General features: G+C 42.5%; 1 protein-coding gene across 8 annotated transcripts in view; it reads left to right on the forward strand.

Moving 5' to 3' along the window:
• LOC126082675 (protein CutA homolog) overlaps positions 1 to 21,808 on the forward strand; it is a 24,254-nt gene continuing 2,446 nt past the window's right edge. The window contains exons 1-8 of one of the 8 annotated variants that reach the window (XR_007518608.1): positions 4,174 to 4,314; positions 7,688 to 7,836; positions 12,090 to 12,149; positions 13,772 to 13,817; positions 14,072 to 14,121; positions 17,261 to 17,607; positions 18,371 to 18,587; positions 19,866 to 21,780. Coding sequence is in view for 3 of the 8 variants with exons in the window: in XM_049895443.1 (XP_049751400.1) it covers positions 4,246 to 4,314; positions 7,688 to 7,836; positions 12,090 to 12,149; positions 13,772 to 13,817; positions 14,072 to 14,121; positions 17,261 to 17,363 (477 nt within the window). In the remaining 5 variants the exon portion in view is untranslated. The other 7 variants (XR_007518609.1, XR_007518607.1, XR_007518610.1 and 4 more) reach the window with 7 other exon arrangements.

The raw sequence follows: 21,808 nt of genomic DNA on the forward strand, positions 1-21,808 counted from the left end.
CTGTTAGTGCCGAGTCAGCGGCTGCCGGTGGTTGTGGGGCTCGGTCTGTTGGCATCTTGGACACTGCTCATTTGGGCACGTCATCTGACTTTCCAGTCTTCTCGGGTTTTTACCACAGAAAGCGAAGACTCGCAAAAATGCCCCGCAAGCGGAGTGGTGAGGATGGGGACGAACCGAAGGTTAAACAGCCTCTCGGGCGCTGTCCAGGCTCTCGGCAGCGGCGAGACCGGCAGCTGTGGAGGCCGCTGCGGCTTCCGCAGCAGCTGAGGTAACACCAAGTGGAGTGGAGGCAGGGGGTGAAATCACCATCCCGCCCCAGACACGTAACAAGTGGAGGCAGAGGATCGTACCCCTGGAAAACAAGATGGAAATTTTATATAAGGTGGACGAAGGCGTGAGTAAGACCGATGTCGGGCGCCTTTTTGGCGTTAGTAATTTTACGGTGAGCACCATTAAGAAAAACGAGAAGGCCATTTAGTGCCAGCATGGTGGGTGTTTCACCCATTTGCTCCAAGGTGCTGTGCGTACCCTGGGGTATAAGCATGGAGAAGATGGACACTGAATTAACCTTTTGGGTTGAGGACCAGACCATAGGAGGACGTCATCTGACTTTGAAGGCCATCTGCAACCAGGCCAAACGCATTTACCAGCAGCTGGTGGAAACCATGGGGAATGGCAACCAAGAGAAATTTCATGTGAGCAAGGGATGGTTTGAGAAGTTTTAAAATCGCAACTGTTTGCAGAATGCTAGGGTGATGGGGAAGGAAGAATTGCTGAATGCTGAGTAGGCACCCAAGTATCCCAAGCAACTCCAGAGACTGCTCAGAGCTAGAGGCTGTGTGCTTCAACAGGTCTTCAACGCTGAGGACATAAGCTTGTTTTAGAAGTGCGAGCCATTGAGTACTTTCAGAGGGGAAAAAAAAAAAAATGCAGAAAGCTTAGAGGAAGCTAAGGACATGATTTTCTTTATTTTTTGTGCCAGTGCCTCAGGTGACAAAACGATACAACCCATTGCTACTTTACAAAGACCCTAATCTCACTTGTCTTAAAGAAAAAGATTTAAAAAACGCCCTCCTGTTCTCTGGTGATCATGCCCCAAAGTATCGGTAACCACTGTCTTCTTTTTGGATTGGTTTCATAATTGTTTTGTCCATCAAGCCCAAAGTTATTTAACAGAAAAAAAAATCTCGAATTCAGTGTGTTGCTACAGAGGTCCCAATCACTCAGACTCAATATACTTTGCTCATCCGAATATTGATATGTGGAAACCCTGGTGGAGTAGTGGTTAAGTTCTGCGGCTGCTAACTAAAGGGTCGGCAGTTCAAGTCTGCCAGGTGCTCCTTGGAAACTCTATGGGGCAGTTCTACTCTGTCCTATAGGGTCACTATGAGTCAGAATCGACTCCACGGCACTGGGTTTGGTTTTTTTTTGGAATGTTGATACTGTGTTTCTCCCCTCACTAGCCTTTTTTAGCCCTTGGATCAGGGTGTAATTGAAGCTTTCAGGAGGTGTTATGCCAAGCATATGTTTGACCATTTTGCTGACTATATTGAAGAAAATCCTCTCCATAAACTTTGAAAGAAATATGGCAACATTAACAACATAGCCGATGCTTTGGTAGTTGTAAAAGAAGAAATGGATGTTATAAAACCAGCGGCTCTTAATAAAGCTTGGTGGAAACTTTGGGAGAATGTTGTAAATGATGCATGTTTTCCTAGAGTTAATGAAGTTGAAAAAAAAATCATAGACTCTGCACAACGGATGGGCTTTACATTCATTGAGATCCAGGCAAATCAGTGACCTGCTCAAGTTTCAAACTTTGGTGATAAATGAGAGTCTACACCCATAGATGAGGGAGAAGACAAGTCCTCCAACCAAAACTAAAAATGAATCTAAGGAAACTGCTGTCTTATGCCAGGCCTTAGACCTCACTGGTGCTGCAATTGAGATGGATCCTTTCCTGGATAGAAGTGTGGCCTTTAAAAGAGATTTCAATAAATTTCTGTATACTATGAAGTGGTACAGAAGAACCTTAGAAATAAAAGCAAAAGGAGTTGAAGAGGGGGAAGATTCAGATAATGAAAAAGAAGTGGTACGGGTAAAAGAAACAGATACAAAATCTGGTTCTAAGGAAGAATCTGAGTCCAAATCCAAGTCCAAATCTTAAGTCAAAGTCTAGTAAGGAGGAGGAGAAGAAACTTTGAGAAGAAAAGGTTGAACTTTCAGGCAGTAGTAGCACTCAGACCTTGCAATCGCTGAAGAATCTGCCAAAGCCATAAATACAGAATTAGATTTTAGAGTAGAAGTGCCTGAATTGAAGGAAGAAGAAGATCCAGAGGCTTCTTCCAAATAACAGTTCATTTTTGCCATCCTTCCCCTTTTACCCCAACGTCACCTTCATTGTGACCATCATCCTGATCATCACCAGCCACACATCTTTATCATTTAGTCATTCAACAAACATTTATTGAGCATACTCAGCAGGGTCCTGTGCTAAACCTGAGGATATCATCTCAAAATCATCTCGGAATCTGAGGTAATTAACAGTCATTAGCAGTGCACATTTTTAGTAATGTAATAGGTACGGAAGATCACTGTCTTGATTTAAAAAAAAAAAAAAAACGTTGCCATAGAGTTGATTCTGACTCATAGCGACTTTATAGGACATGGTAGAAATGCACTATAGGGTTTCCAAGGAGCAGCTGGTAGATTCAGAACAATTTTTAGTTAGCAGCCGAACTCCTGACTACCGCACCACCAAGGCTTCAGATTTAGTGGACTTAAAATATGAAGGTTTTCATGGGACCACTCAACTGCATTTTCTCTAACCCTGTCTTTTCCAGACGTCCTGTTTATCTGTCAATCACTTATGGAGTTAACCTTGACAATTGACATGAGAATTCTTGAAATGATGACATCTTAAATTTTTAATACACTCAAGTGCATCTTCCCTGTTATTCCTCACTTCAGACTCATAAAGACGTTAATCCTTCCTTTACAAAAAACACAGTCCACAAAAGCTGAGAGGTTTAGCAACTTCTGAGTCTGCACATCTAACAGTGTCAGTGGCAGGAGGACTAGGACTACAGCTGATACATTTACTTTGCCAAGACTTTGCTAGGAAGTGTATCAGGTCTTCGACAGCCTGGAGGACTGAGATAGATTGGTAAACAGGGAGTTAGAGTAAGCACAGAGCCTGTGAACTGGTAACCTGCAGGCCAGATTTGACTAACAGGTATGTTTTGTTTGGACTGCCCAGGTTAGGACAATTTTGAATTGGTTGCCACCATTTTTTTTTCCAGGTATTTACAGTAAAATTCACCAATGAAAGTGTACACTTTTTTCAGTTTTGCTGATAAATAATTGTGTAATCATCACCACAATCAAGATATAGAAGAGTTCCCTCAACCTAAAAAGTTTACACATGCCTTTATGCACTCAGTTCCTCCCCACCTCATCTCCAGAGTTGTCCTTTTTAAAATTAAGGTATTTCACATAAAAGACTGGGTTGAAAAATTAGAAACCCTGGCAACGGTGGGCTCTGTATTTCCTAAAAGGGCACTCTGCCGCTTAGCTGCTGCTGTTACTTGTTTGCAGCTCCCTCTAGGTTGTTAAATGCAACAACAGGGTGTGTGCATAGCGCCTTGGAAAAGAGGGATGCGGGAGTAATTCTGCGAAAGGCTGCACAGAGCAGGTGGTCTGGAGTGATGGGAGAGTTCACTAGGAAGAGGCGTAGGGAATAAGTGTTCCAAGCCAAGGAGAGTTAGAAGCGCGCTCCAGGGCGGTGGCCGTGTGTGTGTGTCTGTGTGTCTGTGTGTCTGTGTGTGTGTGTGTGCTTCACTCGAACGTTTTTGTTGGCTGTTTGGGCCTCTAAAGTCCTCTAAACTGGAAGAGCTTTGTGTATATGTATTATTAGTGTTTTGTATATCTAAGAAAGGCTCACAGCTTTTTTTTTTTTTTTAACTGTGCCTCGCTAAGAATTTTCTGTTTGTTTGAATGGGGAGGGGAAATAGTATTTTTATTTTGTAGGGGTTGTGTGTTTCGAGGCCAAAGGTTGACGGGTGAAAATTCCGCCCTCCGGTTCCCTGCCCTCCCACGGTCTTGGCGGCCCGGCGGGGAGGGGCGGGGCGGGGCGGGGCGGGGCGCTGCAGGTGGAGGGTGGGAGGGGGGCAGTTTAAGTCCTCAGGGCCCGCCCACTAGCCAGCAGCTCGCCATCGCTGTTGCGGCTGAAGTACCAGCTCCGCAATGGACAAGCTGGGCTCACGGTGCCCTCTGCCATGCTCTCCGCGGCCTTCTGCCCTTGTATGCCTCCTGGTGAGTGCCCCACACCACGGCGAACCCCCGAGCCCCCTCATCCCCGAACCTGGGGTCTGAGAGAGGAGGAAAAGAAGGCAAGAAGGACCTTCTCTTCACTGCTCTTGGAGTTTTGTGCTGGGGGCAGGAAGACAGGGGATGAAAGGTGAGATCCTTGGAGATACCATCCGGTGTTCTCAAGATTGAGGTGGTTCTAAAAGAGACAATAAGCACACCTTCACTTCCTCCCTGTGAGGAGGAGTGATGGCAGGTTCATTGCCAGGGTAAAAAAGGGTAGGGGAGGGGAATTCTTATCTAAGGGTCACATGATAGATTTCCTCTTTTAACTGCAGTTACCATCATAGTTTTCTGTCATTTTCTTGGGCTGTGTTTTCTCCATCTCCGAAATTCTCTTAAAATGTTAAGGTTGGAGGTGATTACTGAGTAACCCCAGTTGTGGTGGTAGGGGGGAGGGTCAGAAGCCCAGGGTTCCAGCCAAGCTTTGCTGCTCACTTTTTGGGTGATTTCTTCCCTTTTCTGTATTTTACTTAGTCTGTAAAAATTTGCTCAGGCTTGGGTTAGATCAGTTGCTATTACCTTTTTTGGAACTGTAAAAAAAAACTTTTTATGAGTTTTTTTTTGTTTGAAAGTTCTAGATCCGCACCTGGGGAAAGTGTATTCATACAATGTTGCATTTAACTTCAGGTTATTCACAGATTCCATAAAACTAGGTGGGTTACAGGTTGAGAACCACTGGCTTAAGGGATTTCTAATGCCGCTTCTGTCTTAATACTGAGACTGTGATGTCAGTGATAACCTCTTGCCATAGTGAATACTCGAAGACAAAAAGTAAAAAAGGAGAATGAAATATAACTGAAAGAATACATAAAATATCTTTAAAGGATGTAAAATTAGAAAAGTACCATAGTAGACATAAATATAAAAATGGTATAAAAAATAAAAATACAAAAATGTTATAGCATAATTTAAAGGCTTTCCCTTTAAAATTATAGTAAATCTTTTCCCATCATACTAAATATTTCTGTTAGGGAATATTGTGATCTATTTTCCATTAATTTTGCACTCATGTAATGTCACTTTCTCATACATCACAGGCCACCCTTGGTTCCAAACTGACCTTTCATGCTTCTGGATGCTGTTTGTTGAGGAGGCCCACAAAAATTTCTTAAGCACCTCCTCCCTGCCTGGGGTTGTAAGGTGCTGAGTATACAGAAATGGGGAAGACACATGGAAACAACTTGGTTTCACTGTGATAAATGGTGCCACAGAAGGATGGTTAGCAGCATTCCTGGCCTCTGTCCACTAGATGCTGATAGCGTCCCCTCCCCAGTTGTGATGGTCAAAAATGTCTCCAGACTTTGTTACCTGGGGGCATAAAATTGTCTGGAGTTTAGAACTACTGGGTTAAGTGAAGCTGAAATGGACCCACTATCCTAGGCTCATTGCAGTCCAGAGAGCCCAAAATGTGAGGCAGGAGTCTTAGATTCAAGTCCTGATTCTGTCATTGAGTTTTTATATATTCTGTCTAGATTTCCTCATCTGTTAATAAAGGGTTGTCTTAGAGATACTTTAGAATACTAAGAGGGCTCATTTACCTCTTAGTATTCTGACTTTATGAGCTCATATAAGATTTTCAACACATTATAGATGAGTTTTTATTTAATCTTATTAGCTCTGTGTCCCACTGAGACCTGCTTACTGAAATGCCTCAGATCTTCTCAAGGAATGTCCTCTTGGTTGGGAAACAGGCTTGTGTGATGTTTCCCTCCCCTCTCAGTCACCTCAGTGCCTTCATTCCCCTCCGTGTCCCAACCACCCCCCAGTGAGTACTCCTTTGTTTAGAGTCTGTGCTGGGAGTCATATTAGGGACATGTAGTTGGACATCTTACAGAGAAATATTCTGCTTGAAACATCTCTAAGGTGGGTAACCCTAAAGCCCTACATATTTCAAAAGGCTATTCAGAGTATTAGTAACAAATTCTTGTTGGTTTATTAATTCATTAATTATCAAGTATTTATTGGGAACCTGCTGCGTGCCATGAACTGTGCTGGGGATACAGTAGTGAGCACCTTTATTGAATTAGTGATTATGAATTGCTTTTCATATCCTGTTTGAACCTCATGATAAGTCTGGGAGGTAGTCAGCATAAGTGTCACAGTCCCTAATTTCTAGATAAGGGGGAGGAAGTAACTTGTCTAAAGCCACAGTCAGCTAGCAGTACTGGCACCTGGGATTTAAATCCTTTTCTGTAGTGCTTTTTCCCCACTATAGTCTAAATGAGTTGGCATTAAAATAATAATAATAAAAGCTTCATTGAAAAGCCTGGTTCTTTTTTTTCTTGCATGGTCACTGGTTTAGTTCAGAGGATTAGGATGTTGAATCGGAGGCTTTGATGTAGATGGTGGGAGGGAATGAAATACCCAACCTAGACAGGCCTCTTAGACTGAAGTTAAACACATAAAAATGCTTCGCAGGCCCTGCCAAGAAGTAGAAGCTAGGACGCAGGCGATAATGTAAAACAAGTAGGAGGACAGAGGTTCATTTGAGCAAGGCATGAGCACTGAGCTAGAAGGCAGGAGAAGCAAGCGCTTGTTCAGCCTTCACCCGAGTCACAGTGTGACTCCTTGCAAGCTGCCCCTATCCCTGTTAATGAGTCCATTATACCCTTAAGCAGAGAACCCTGGAATGGAAGATATTCTCCAGCTGTTCTTATTTCTTCCTGTTTTAAATGTTTATCATTAAAATAATAAGAAACCTTTTTGTTGGTTGTCTGCTTAGTATTTACGATCCGAATCAGGCAGCACCTTCTTTTCAGAGGCTTTTCTTACTCCCTCAGAGCCTTCCTCTAGGTTCCCTGGCTCTCTGTTACAGTAGCATAGACCACACTGCTTTAGAATTGGTCTGTTTGCAAGGCTACCTTTTCTACTAGACTACCCATCGTGTCTGATACATCCACAAACAAGTGGAAGTTAAATTACTCCCTAAAACATCGAGTATTTGATGGATATAAGAGCTTACCATTCATAATTATCTGCATAGGCCGATAGCAGTTCAGTGTATGCCTGGACTTTACCCCTAATAGTTTTTTCCAGTAAGAGTGGATTTCAAGTCATCTAGACTTGAGTCCTAATCCTGGCTTCATCAATTAAAAGCTATGTGATTTTGAAGAAGTTTATTTCTGAGCCTCCATTTTACATCTGTAAAATGCAGAGGAAAATGCATTAAAGCTCAGTACAGACCTCAGGAATTATTATTGTGTAAATGGAGATGGGATGAGAAAAATCTCAGCTTTAGTCGTAGTCTTTTTGAGGTGGGAGATGTTGAATTGGTGATGTCACTGCTGACCAGTGCTTTTCATTTCCCACCATGTAGATTCTGACAGCTTCTTTCCTGACATACCCCATGCTCAAGACCCTTAGCCTGCAGTTCCATTCAACTGTTACAGGCAGCTATGTCTCCGGCACTCACTCCATCGTCTTTGTCAACTGTCCCAATGAACAAATTGCCAGAGAAATTGCCAGGTATGGTGAAGGGGCTCAGATGATGCCCCAAGAGACTTGGGGAGCTACAGGGATGTTCCAGAGGGGCCACAGTGGGGCTCTTCTCTTCTGACAGCCCCATCTGTTCCAATGATGAACTACACAAGTCTACTTGGGGTGGTATGAGGAACATGGCTAGATGATCCCCCCACGGATCCTGCTGCTGGGCCTGAAAATTTTGAGTGTCACAGGGGGCATATAAGGTAGGGATATGAGACCCAGAGAGTGAGGTGGCTTGCCTAAAGTGTTAAGGTAAGAGAACAGTGGAACCCTTCAGGTTGATAATTCAAGTCTCCTAATTCTTGGCCCAGCTCTCTTTCTTCTTGAAGGCATTCTTTTTGTTCAGTCACAGAGGCGCTCATTATCACAGGTGAGGAGAAAAAGGCCATCCCCAGTATTTGTCAATTTTCTAGAAGCAAATGTGGTGTGGTATAAAGAGCACCAGATCTAGAATCAGACACGGTTTGAATCTTGGCTCTGCTACTTACTGTGTGACCTTGAGCAAGCCTCTTCCCTTCCCTAAGCCTTAGTTATCTGAATTATAGGCTAATACCACCTACCTCACAGGGTTGTTGGTAGGATTAAATGATATAAAATATGTAGAGTGCTCACCCCAGTAACGAGTATGTCAGGGACGGATTACACAATAAGCAAGGTACACAAGGTTGCTTGTGCTTACTTAACTAATCAGTAGTGTACAATTTCACCTGTTTTTCACCACATCTAGGTGCAAGTAAGCCTGCGTGTACCTTGCTTACTGGTTAACTAGGAGCTGCGTATAGTACATGTTTAATAAATGTCGTATCTGAATTTTATTATTCTCTCTTCTTTATAGATGCAGTTTTGAAGAGGGTTAGTGGAGCTGGAGGATAATGGGTTTGGCTCCTTGCTCCCTTTCCTCTTTCTCCACAGCTCAGCATGCTTGAGGTTGATATTAGATTAAGTTACAGTGTTTTAAAATGTTACTTATGGTCTTTGGCGGCACACAGCTTCCAAATTGGTGGTCTCAGGTTAATGTTGCATTTGATTCCATCTTTCCTTCCCCCAACGACAATACCAACTTTTCCCTCATTAATATTACCTTTGGAGAACAGCTCTTCCCTAAAAGAACCTATGATTATTCCAGGAACATGACCATGTATTTAGCAGCTAGAAACTGATATCCCCTCTGATGCTTCTGGTACACCCAGGGTTTGTGCTGAACTGTTTTTTCTCTGGACCCCTGGGTTAGCCAGTCTGGTTTCTATCTGGAAATACCTTCAACTGACACCTGTGGGTTTTGGGAGGAAAAGGAATACATGGGATTCTGTTTGGTTGAAAGGTCAGTTCAGGTAAATGAATCAGTACCAGCTTGGACAGAGGTCTCTGTAGTCTTCTTGCATTTAAGGTTGCTGATGAGAAGTTGAGTGTTAATTGGGGTCTCATTCCTTTGTAGATAATGTTTTTTTGTTTTTCTGATAGTTTTTAGGATTTTCTCTTAATGTTCATGGCTGGTCTGGTTTCCATCACCTCCAGACATGGAATGTTGATCTCATCTTTTGTGGTAGTACTCTCCTGCATATTCTCATACATGTCTGAGGGGTATATTTTATTCTTTGGGTTTTCCTCATAGTTTCTCGTATATAAAACATTCTCCTTATTGTGTTCTGACATGGCTAAGTAATAAGTGTTTTCTTTCATTTCTAGGGTTTGCTATGAATGGGTAGGCTGGAGCATGTGTTCAGTCTGTGAAGTTTAATCAGAAGTGTGAAGTAGGTTCTTCAGTGATGTGGCTATAGAGCTCTTACCACAGCCTGTCCTATTTAGTATTTTTTATTCGAGATTTGGATAGAAGAGAGGCAAACAGGCTTAGTTTCTAAGACTTATGGATGGAAAGTAAATAGGTGCATGAGGAGAAGGGTCCTATAAATGTTAGCTAGCAGGGACTCCAGCTTTAGCAGCAGAACCAACATCAGGGCCAGATTCTTAGCACCAGTTCAGTGCTTGCTCTTCCACACTCTGCTGCCTTTCAGTTCTGGTTCCTGACAATGTTCTTAGATCTATCATTGACAGAGACATTCTTAACTAGAAAAATCTCATATTGGGGATGTAGAGGGTAACCTTGAATGTTGAGTCAGGAGTCCTGATTCTGGTCCTCTCTCTGCTGCCAGCTGCACATATGACCTTAGACAAGTCTTCTCTGGGCTTTGATCTCCATATATGTAAGATGAAAAGATCAAATTAGACCAGCGTGGCAAACACAAATGGCTATAGACAAAATGTAAGTGAGTAATGTGGGCTGGGGTGTAACAATGAAAGATGATGCTAGATAGCAACCCTTCTCTTCTTCCTAGGTGGTGTACAAATTTAGTGTTGGGAGGAAAGACAGAGCAGTGGGAACTGTGTTGATCTAAGAAGTGTATTTCATGCCTAGAGGGAATAGCAACTGCTCAACTCTAGCTAAATGTGACCTTGTAACACTGCAGGCCCAATGATATAAGACTTGCTTTTTGTGTGTGAGAGAAAGTAGATAATCTGTATTTTTTGCGTCTGAAATATCCTGAAATTAAATAGTGGTAATAAAGTCAGTGTTTTTAAAATGCCATGAGGACCAAACCATATATTTGTCCGTGAATCACTAGTCCATGACCTCTGGACTAGATCGTTTCCAGAGGCCTTACTAGCTCTAGGATTCTATCTTCTGCTTTCCTCACATGAGCATGAGGGTTTGAGCTCCCCACTGGTGGCTCATTGCTGGTCATGAGTGTATACATACATATATATATATGTATATATATATATATATGTATTTTGTGGCCATAGGACCTTTTTGAATAACACAGTTCTCCACAGTTCTATAACCTTTCATCCAAGGTTGCTATGATCAGCCACTGAGTTCACACTACCAAAGAGATTGGAAAGGGCCTGTGAGGCAGTGGAATTATTTTTTCTAGAGGCTTAACTCAGTCCCTGTGTTTGCATGCCACCTTTAGAACCAACAGAATGAGATTTCTCAGCACGTGATTGAGTGAGACACACAGCGGTTGTAAACATATTTGCTCCATGTGCCTCTCCTTACAGTCAGGGATTTATTGAGCTCCTGGAACTTCCCAAGGGAATGAGGATGGTTTTGCCACGTTAATAGAGCTCTGTTCAGTCTGGGGCTCAAGAGAAGAGAAAGTAGGTCAGTTCTCTTGGCCTTAGCTGAGGAAGGAGGGACCAGTGAGCACAGCTCAGATAAGGTTTGTTTGGCAGGGTCCAAGCCCTTCAGAGAACAGACCAGGCTGTCTGAGAGCTGAAAAAGGTTTGCCAGGGCCCATCTGACTCAGGCTTTAGGTTTCGATGCTTGGGAACACTTCTTCCTTGCCTTGATGACTTGGTGGTGTTCCTGTTTTTGTGACACCTGCACTAGTTGAAACATTTTATTGTGATCTCCAGTGCTCTGCACAGGAAGCAGACTGAAACTGAAAGCTCAGACCAGGGATTCCAACCTGTGGTCTGTCAAAAAAATCTTAGAGGTCTGCAAAGGTGATGATTATACTCTTAGGGCTGTGGTAGGTGAAGAGTCTACATTTGCCAAAGACAATTGTAGAATATGATGCAATTTTTTTCATTTTGCTTGGAGTTGCATCAACTCTGTGTTGTCACAGGGCTGTGTGCAGATGAGAAGCACTTAGTATCAGCCAGATACGTGTCTGAGAAATAAAAGCAGAAGAAAGTGGCTTAATAAAAAGAATTCTTGGTGGTGATAGGGTTGGAAATCACTGACCTAAACCAGTCCTCTGATTGTACAGCAGGAGAGTCAGGTCAAGAGAGGCAGGAAGTGCTTATCTCAGAGCAGGTACTTAAATACTTATTACTGGAATGAAAGAAAGAACTTGCCTAAGATCACACAGCCATCCTCTGTAGGGCCAGGAATGGAGCACAGGTCTTCTTGCTTCCTGTCCAATGTTAATTCCCATTCCCCAAGCAGGCTAGGGCTGTCCTTAAAGTTAGAGCTACCTTCTTACAGCTGCTTCCCTACTTCTCTCTTCAGCCAGGCAAGGACTTATGAAGAGCTTTGTCTTCAGTACTTCTGTGAACAGTGGTTATGGAATGTGCTGGGCGGGGAGGAGGGTTGCAAATGAAGGGAAGAACATCCTGAGTGATTACCTGTTTTGATTCAGGTTTCCTGGGTAATTTCCAGGAACTCCTTTTCTCCTGTCCCTTCTCTAAGATCCTAGGCACTTGCCCCAATCACTTTCTGTTTGCTTTAGGGCCCTACTGGATAAGAAACTGGCTGCTTCTGTGAACATCCTGCCCAAGGCCGCCTCATTGTGAGTTTTGCCATGGCCAGCGGATGGGGGGGTGGGAGTGCTAGTGTGCAGTCCTAGATGGTGGAAAGAGCACTGAGATAACGTGTAACTGTCAAAGAGTAGCTCAAACACATTTAATTAATCAACAATTCCTTGTTGGTTTTTATTCAGAGGAGACCAATTAGTGGGTTTGTGCTATCTAACAAAAGCAAAAATAGGTTGTATATAAGAGAAGGCAGGGGGAAAAAAAAAACTGTACATGGTCTAAGAATAGTGAACCTTGTTTGTACATTCTTTGGTTAAACCAGTTAGCTTGCTGTTGGCAAAGAAGTCAGACAGGGCATTCCATCCTTGAGTAAGCCAGCTGGGGATAGCAAATAAAAAATGTTCCATTGCTTTTGGATTCTCTGGAAGGCCTTGAAAGTTTAGCATAGGTGATAGGCAATTTCTGTGTCTTCAAGTCATTCCCATCTTCACTTCAGTTAAGCCTGGTCTGCACCATTTCCCTCATCAGGATCTTTCAGTATTCCAGTACTAGTAGTGCAGCATCTGTCATCTGCCTCTCAGATCTCTAATCTCTCTCCTCCCCAATGAAAAAAGAGGAATAATGTCTGTTCTAAATGTCAAAATGGAAAAGTGCCATATAATAATCAAAACTATCGTTTTTTTTTCCCCAGTGATGTTGTTCCCTCAGTAGCTCCCATCATCTATACCAGTGACTCTCAAATTTGGCTGTACTTTAGATTCCTGAGCTCCACTCTGGATCTACTCAATTAGTCTCCCTAAGGATCCCAAGTCCCTGAATTTTTAAAAAGTTGTACAGGAGATCCACAAACAGCCAGTCTGGGAACTAGTGCTTAGGCACTAGAATAGAATTTCAGCCTGGCATTCCCTCCATATGTCCATCCTTCCTTTTAATAAATTCTTTCACCATGGCTCTGTGAGGTAGACAGGGCCAATGACCTAGGTCATCTTAGACTTGCCCTGGGTCAGTGTAGATTTTCACACGCCAAATTTCTTTCCTTTCCCATGATGTGTTCTCACATTCTTTTTCTGAACATTGTCACTAACTTTGTTTTTAACTTTTGGACTTACTTCCATATCTTTTAAGGCTCACTTCCTCCCTGAAGCCTTCTTTGCTTTTTTATTTATACATCTTTGGGCACTCAACTTTGACAGTCAGTGATTAAGTAGTACCAGTTCAATGGGGAGAGGCCAGAATGGTGGGAAGGGGCCTGGAAGCTATGAATGCAGGATGAGCATTTGAAATAGCTGGGGGTGCCCAACTTGGGCTTAGGAATTTCTACGGGTTGTCCTGCAGTGGTTCTTCATCTAGTCAGAGAAAACAACTGGGTGGCAGATGTTGGCTCACCATAAGAAAAAACTCTACTCATGTGAAAAGCTCTAAGTTAGATGGACTTCTTCAAGATATAGATGGTAAGCCTCAAGAAGATGCTCAACGCATGCATTAGAATGGTTGGACTAGATGACCTATGGGGCCCAGACCAACTCTAGACTTCTGTATATGAGCTTGGAAAGATTTTGAAGTTTCCTCCTCAGTGATTGACCTGGATGGGTCAGGTTTGATATCTCATTAAACTCTTCTTGTCAGCATCATAGCTTGGTTTTGTTCTTTTCCCCAGGTACCATTGGAAGGGAGAGATAGAAGAAGCCACTGAGACCCTGCTGGTGAGTGAGAATGGGAGGCCTTAATTGGGGAATGAATGAGAACAAGGTCTTTTTTTCAGGTTCCAATTACAAATTAGCAAAAATAAACTGATCGAGTTTTCTTCCACACAGAAGAAGCCCTAGCTTCATTTGTGAGCTAGTGATAGGGCCTGGTGATCTGGGAAGAATGTTGTCTCCTAAATGGCCCTGTGAGTGAGCAGCTGCAGGCCTAGGGCTGAGGTACTAAAGAACCGATTCTTTTTTTCCTTTTACAGTTAATAAAGACAAAGACTTCCAAGGTCCACGTGCTTTCCAGCTACATCAGGTAAGGCTGGCATCTCTTCTTGCTCATTTACCACAGGACCAGCCGGAGAAGCTCTGGGGACTAAGTGAATTATCTTGAAAAGCAGGTGAGCTGGAGCCTAGCCACCAACCTCCTATATGACCCTGGGCAAGGACCCCAGAGAGCTTTGTTTATATGGGTTATATCTTTGGAAGTATACTGTGTTGGAAATTAAAATTGAGAAATTAAAAAAAAATTTTTTTAGTTCATTTAAAAATAATAAAACCATGCATATTAACATAATACATTTTTATGGAAAATAACGATATTTTCTATAATAAAAAAATTCAGAAGAATGGCATTAATTTACATTTTTGCAGTCTTTTTAAATGTCTGGCTTACTCAAAGATGGCTGGATTCATATTTGTAACTACATTTCGTCTGATGCAGCAGGTTGCTTTGTTTGAAGTATGTGAAGAAAATGTGGCCTCTCACAGATATGTCATTGGAAGAGGGAGGAGTATTAAATAGTCTTTTTAGGTAACTGTGGATATTCTTTGATGCTCAACCAAAACTTAATAAGTCATTAGTTACAGTGTAGAATTTGAAACCATATCAGTGACCTTTTTGTACTCTGTTTTATTAAAATCTTGCACTCCAAATGGTATTTTACCCTTGCATGATATTAAAACATCATACATTAGTCATTTGGAAAATACTGGTTCATGGAATTAGGCAGGCTTTTCAAATGTTGACTCATTTTTTGATGTATCAAAACATCATATTTATTAATATCACTTCTGATCTCAGAAGAGTACTGGGACACTTTCAATCTCATGGTGATGAATTCAAGTTTTCAAAATTGTAAGTTTTGCTTGAAAATAAAAAGTTTATCTTTGGCAACAAATGATATAAGTTGTTTTCTTTAGAGCGATGGACCCACTTTGTTCATATTTGAGAAAATGTTCACCTAATACTCAAGTCTGAGTAACTATAATTTGTCAGTTGTTCTTTCAACTAAAAATGGTGTTCCATGAGAAAAGTAACTGTGTTTAGCTTGCAACCCAATCAGACAAGTTTAAGACAACTGTTGAACTTAGGTCAGCAGATATGCTTTATACGTAGCACTTCTGGATGCATACTTCCCATTTTATTACACACAATATTAAAAAGATATGTATTCGAGGGTCATTATTTCATAAGAGTAATTTTTACCACTTTAACAAGAATAGTTTTAAGTGAAATTGAGTTTTTTAATGCAAGTATGTGGTGGCGAATACAATGACAGCTAGAACAGTTTGGTGTCACTGTCTTGATGTGTGCTAAGGCACCAGGGGTTTTCCCATCATGGCTTTTGCACCATGTCTTTTTTCAACATAGTTAAAATGATGAAAAACAAATTAGTATTATTATGAAAATAGTTTTGACCTCTTGGACTACCTGAAAGAGTCTTGGAGATCCCCAAGGGTCAGTGGACCCCACTCTGAGAAACTAGTCTAAATCTTTATCACTCAAAGTATGGTTTGGCATCCCCTGGAAGCTTGTTAGACGTGCAGAATCTTACGTTCACCCTAGACCTGCTGAGTCAGAAACTGCAGCTTAACAAGATCCCCAGGTGATTCATCTGGACGTTAAAGCTTGAGAAGCACTGGTCTAAACCACTGGCTACATGTTAGAATCACTACCTCACAATTCTGATGTAGATTTAATTCATCTGGGTTGGGGATGAAGTGTGGTATTTTCAAAAAGCACTGTAGGTTGACTAATGTGCGGTCAGGGATGAAAACCACCTGTCTGGATGATAAAGTCCTTTTCTTTCACATTTTAGGGAACCAGGATTCTGTGAATACATGACTATTCCCTGAACTTAATTCTACCTGTAGACAGGGCATTTGTGAGTTACTGCCTTAGCAGGTGATAGAATATGGCACCTTTGGTAGAAACAGCACTTTTGAGAAATTACAGCTTAACTGGTAACGGACAACTTCAGGGTTAAGAGAGCAAATGCCAGAACTCGACCTCCTGGCTCAAATCCTGGCTCCCCCACTTGCTAGTTGTACAAAAAGTACATATAAGTTGCTTAGACTTTATGTGCCTTAGTTGCCCCACCTATGAAGTGGGGGTCAGGGTAGTTCCTTGAGTTGTTATAAAGTTTGGAACGAATATATATGAAGTACACAAATGAAGTGCTGTATCAGTGTCAGCTCTTACTACTAAAGTGTTAAAAATGTCTTTTATTCTGAATTCTATATGCTTGCTCATAAAAACAAATACATTGGTACTGGTTTCCAAGAAATAAGTTAACAAAATTCATTATCCTCAGGTACCGGAAAAAATTATCTAACTCGCTCCAAATGTTTGAGCATGTGTTAATGTGTTGTGATTTATTAAGCATGATATCAGATGAGAACTTCCCAGCACCTCACTGAGTAGAAAGGAAGTGGGGGATTATTACCCCCATTTGACACATGGGATACTGAGGCCTGAGGCCTCATGCTTCTTCAGTCTGGCAAGTGAAGAGAGCTCACATTGTGTGACAAGAACCAGGTGAAAGAAACAAGGGAGAGAAGGGAGAGATTCCTGTGTGCCTGGGTGGTCAGAGAAGATTCTTTGGAAAAGGTAAATGGTTGAGTTCGACCTTGAGGGATAGAGAGGCTTTTGATTGGCTGACAGGAGCAGAGAGAAATCTCCAGTTGGAGAAGAGAATAAAGAGGCGATGGGAAGTATGGGGAAAGCCCGATGACCAGAGTGATGAGTGTGGGATAGTAATAAAAACAGTAGCTAACATTTAATGAATGCATACCGTGCCAGTGAGTGTACTAGATAAATGCTTAATATACCTTGTCTCGTTTAGAACTTAGCAATTCTATCAGGCAGATACTATGTTTATCCCCTCTTTTATAGATGTCTTTAGAGAAATTAAGTGACTTGCCCATAGCTACACAACTAGTAAAAGGCAGGTTTGGAATTTGAACTCTTATTTGTGAGATTCTAAAGCCATCTGGCCCAACTTGACCTTTGTTGGCAGATGGGAAACATAGGTTCTGGGGCGGTGGGCCATGAGCTAAGCACGTGGACTGTGGCAGATCGCAAAGGGCCTCAAATGAGGCTGGCCAGTTGGTTTTATTGCATGGACTGATTCTAATCATAGTCACTCACAGGGCTGTTTTTTTCCCCACAGATTGGTGCATCCTTTTGAAATCCCGGAGGTCTTCAGTCTTCCCATGAACCAGGGAGATGCGCACTTTTTTAAATGGCTTGAGGACAGTGTGGAGGAGAACTGAGTGGAGGAGGAGGTTTTTTGTGCATTCTCCTGGCTGCCTCCAGACTTCATCAGCTGCACTTTGGGGAAGGAGAGACCTCTTTTCTGCCTCCCAGCATCTCTGGACTCCCTGTTCCTATAAGTATAGAGGAGCTAAATAACCTATGGAGGCTGAAGGACTGAGGCTCCTGAGTCTGGAAGAGGAGGCTGGGCTGGTCAGGCCAAGCAAGAACCCAATGGAACTTCTGAGTGCTTCAGGCTTAAAGGTGGCTAGGAGATGGGGGGTTGTGAGGATGGCTGGTTGTGTATAGGGGCCAGGAGAAGGTGACAGTGAGGATGAGATTTGTCATCTTTAGTCACTGAGACTACCTCAAGTGCCTAAGATGTATGGCTTTCTTGCTTCTTATTAGGAGGAAGGAACCTGATGACCTTGTTTACCCTGAAGTATATGGGGTGAATGCCTTCTTCTAGGGGAACTGGCAAGTGCTTTATCCAAAAGGATGTATTGCTAATGGTGGAATTTCAGGAATCAGCAGTATTATTTCTCCTAGCTAAAGATGGCATTTGTTGCTCCTGAGTCCTGAGGAGGTGGCACTGGGAATGGACTGAGTGTGTGTAGGACTGGGGGAATAGGAACTTAGACACAGCCTCATGAACTGGGACTAAGTCTTTGCTAGCCTAAATGTGATAGACATCAGAAGGGTCTGATGCCTTGCTCAGTGAGCCCACTCTACTTCTTGAGCGTTGAAATTGGATGTTCTAAAGTGGGAAAAAACCTGGGGATCTCCCAAACCAGTGTTTTTCAGACTTATTCCACAGAGCCCTAGGGGTTGAGAAAAGGTACCTTGGGGACTTCCTGGGTTGGGGTAAGGATATGAGGTACCTCACCCATACTTCAACTAATGCAACTATGCTTTTATTATTTTTATGTAATGAGTTCCCTTGTAAGATTTGGTTTAATTAAAAAAAAAAAGAAAAACTTTGCTAAAGGTATGTAAACCACTGGTCTAAGCTGGTCTCCATTTACAGATTACTAAAGGAAACTGAACTGCACTGAGGTCCAGAAAGGGGGTGGCGTGTTGAGTTACGAACGGTACAGCCGAGGCTGCTCATCCCTGTCTGATGCTGTTCTACACCTGCTCCAGGGCTTCCAAGTGGAAGGGGGCCGGGAGGGCGGTGGCCAGCAGAATCCTCTAGAGTAAGAAGAAAGATTTGACCTAGGCCCCCTCCATCAGTCTGTCACAAGGTAACTCCACTCTGAGGAGACTGAGCAGTTTGGGTTGGTGGGGGAGGGTCCACAGACAGCTGTGGTGTCCTGGGTCTTCCCCTGAGGGAAGGGAAGGTAGGAGGGGAAGAGTGGTGCCAGGCTGTAGTTCTGACACCTGCTGTGCGGCTTGGACCTTCGTTCCCCCAAAGATAAAGTCGGGGAGGATCTTTAAGAACTCTTCTGTGAAGACCTTGTAGGGACCTCAGGCTGAGGCCCTTCAAAAGGTTCGGAGGATGTTTCGATAGTGGGGATTTTGGGGGGCTGCTCCAGGAGGAGAACAAAGGGAATAATAATGGTGATGCCCTTTGCTTTCTACAACAGTTAAGTTTCTGATATGTATAAAAATCTAGCTTGCGTAAAGTAAATCGTACTTAAAATGTACTGGGACCCCCAAATGAACTGCCCGTATTGCTTTCAGGATAACGTCCAATTTCTTGGTCTGGCTTTCAAGGCCCTTCATAACCTGGCCTCAATTCATCTTTTCCATTGTCACTTTCTACCTCTCCTCTTGTGCTCTGGCCCACGAATGGCTCCAACATGCCACGTGATGTTATTTCTGTGTTATGTCTGCTTGGTGAAATTCAGCTGCTGCTTTGCAAAACCTGGCTCCTCTAGTTGGAAGGCATCTCTCTTGCCTTGATGTTTCTGTTACTGTTGTGCATTATTTAGTACTGGTCACCGTCAGCCTTGTGTTTCGACTGTGGGCTGCTCCAGGTCAGGGGCATGTTTGAATGTATTTGATCTCTTGCACAGGATTTGCAAATATCTCCCAAATTGATGTTTCAAGGAATTGAATAGCTAAAGCTTTCTTTATAGTACATTGTTACTTTGGGATTTATGGAGCTGGAAGATCAGATATTTTTTTCTTGAACTTTCTTAAAATGGGGCCTATTCCGAAAGAGATTTTCCTCCAGCTTTTTTAAAGTATCTATATGTGGCCTTCACTGGGTCATTTTCTGTGCTTACTATGCACTTTATCGGAAAATTGCTTCTTGGTGGTCTTCCTTTGCCTCAGTGTCACAGCTAACTATTGTTGGAAATGAGAGGGAAGGGGGACATTTACTAAATACTTATTGCTCTGCCAGGCACTGTCCTGGGTTCTTTACATTATTTTATGCTTATACCTCATCGTTAGCCTTATTTTGCAGATGAAATCTGAGACCAGAGGGCCTAAGTCACTTATAGTAAGTGGCAGAGCTACGATTTGAATCCAAGTCTGATTCTAAACGTGATACGCTTACTCTTTTCCTGCCACAGGTAGACCCTGAGAGCCTACTCTAGCCAACTCTAAAGGATGAGATTCTAGAGGTTAGTTCTTAAATTAGATCATTTTCTACTCACAGATCTGGAGTTTGATGGTGGCATCTCCATTGTGCAGATGAAGTAACAGATTTAGAGGGGTTCAATGATTTTTCAGGTCTGCATGATTCCAGCTTACATGGATTGGCCACTATACTACACTGCCCTTCCAGAATGAAGCTGCAGGAGCTAGAGCAGGACCTAGGCTAATGTTTGCATGTGGGAATTCCTTCCCAGGATTTCTCAAAAATGTGTTTTTTGAATCCTAATCTCTAGAAAAACCAGTTGAAGGAATGGGAAAAAGTATAGTTATCTTACAAATACTAAAGCTTAACAGCATAGAAATGTTACTGGTTTGAAGGAATCGTCATCAAATAAAAACACTGACATGTAGAGTTGAAGATAAGGGAAACAGGACAGGAGCCATGTAAGAGAAATGGCTACCATCTAATCACTCAGTGTTGCTTGTAGTTGTTGCTGTGTGTTAAGTGCGTGTGCTTGTGGCCCTGTCTGCTGCTAACGGTGTCATTCTTAAAATAAGTTTATACAGATAGTACTTTATATGGATCCTATGAGTGGTGTTCTAAGAAAACAAGCTTTGAGAACAAAAATTCTTCAGCTGGCGGTTTTGACAGTTGATTCTGTAGAGTGCTGTTATCCTTGCCAAGGCATTTGAATGTTAGGTTATTTGAATGATATCCAGTAATGTTCCTAGCATTTTCCAGTGTTTATATAATCCCTGGAGGCTACAGTTCTTTGTAAATACTACTAAGCTTAATACTTCTTATTTATTAAACAACTTTTCATATATATAATGATGAAAGTATGAAGAATGTTAGAGTTATTTTAAAAATAACTTATGATTTGAGGATTCTCTAATTTCTTGCTCCTAAATTCCAAAGATAAATATTTGTTGTGAATTTGGAAACACTAACCTAGACCACAAAGGACCAGGCAGGCACCCTCCAGCCCAGGGAGGCTCACTGATCTCAGAAGGGTCAATATAACTGCTGACTAAAGCTTAGACTAGCTAGGTCTCTTGACATTTACTTGTGCCATTTACTTTTCATCTCATTACATTGATTTCAACCCAGATAATTCTCCTGGACCCCCATTGTGGTTTTGTTCAAGGTTGAAGCAGAAGGAGCAGTGGAAAAGGCTGCGAGCCGCAGTTAATGAACTTTTCTGGGGGCAGACATTAACACAGCGAAGCCCTTCACTCAAACCTATGCTTTACTCCTGAAACTAGATTTCAGTTGAACCCATGGCTTTCATCTCCCTATAGCTGACCTTTTCCCTTCCCCATCACATCTCCTGTCTTTCTCCCTCCAAACTGCCCCAATTTGGTGAAGTCTATTTTAGAGTAATAATCCTTCACATGTATATGTGAACGGTTCCTCCCCGACCCGCTCCCAGCAACCAGGGGAATCCGGTACGGTAAGGATTATCACTGGCATTGGAAGGGTAAGGAAACTAAAGCAGAAGAGCCTGACCAATGGAATGCAAGTTATAAATAGTAAAGCCAGGCCTAAAATTCATTTCTATAATTGCATGCCTGTGTATACTGAGTAAAGTTATATAGTGTCTGTACTTAAGTATTTTAGGAGGGTTAATGTCTATTTCCCACCTTCTACTTCTCTATGGCCCTCAACCCATGTTTTTTGCCTCCATGAGTAAAATACAATAGAAAAAAGGTTCCACATCCTCTGTGGTGGTGAGGGCGAGAGTGCTGCTGAGAATGCGGTGGGCCTGAGGAGATGGCCAGAAAAAGGATGTGGTGCTGCCATTCCTCCCCAGCTTCCAGGAAACCAAGAGCAAAAACCAAAGCCAGTGTCTCCTGTTATCCAGCAGCTGGTAACTCACTAGGGCAAAGGTAGGCAGTTTTTCAAAGAAATTTTAAA

This window comes from Elephas maximus, chromosome 9 (assembly GCF_024166365.1).
Source record: "Elephas maximus indicus isolate mEleMax1 chromosome 9, mEleMax1 primary haplotype, whole genome shotgun sequence".
In the NCBI taxonomy this organism is placed as follows: Eukaryota; Metazoa; Chordata; class Mammalia; order Proboscidea; family Elephantidae; genus Elephas; species Elephas maximus.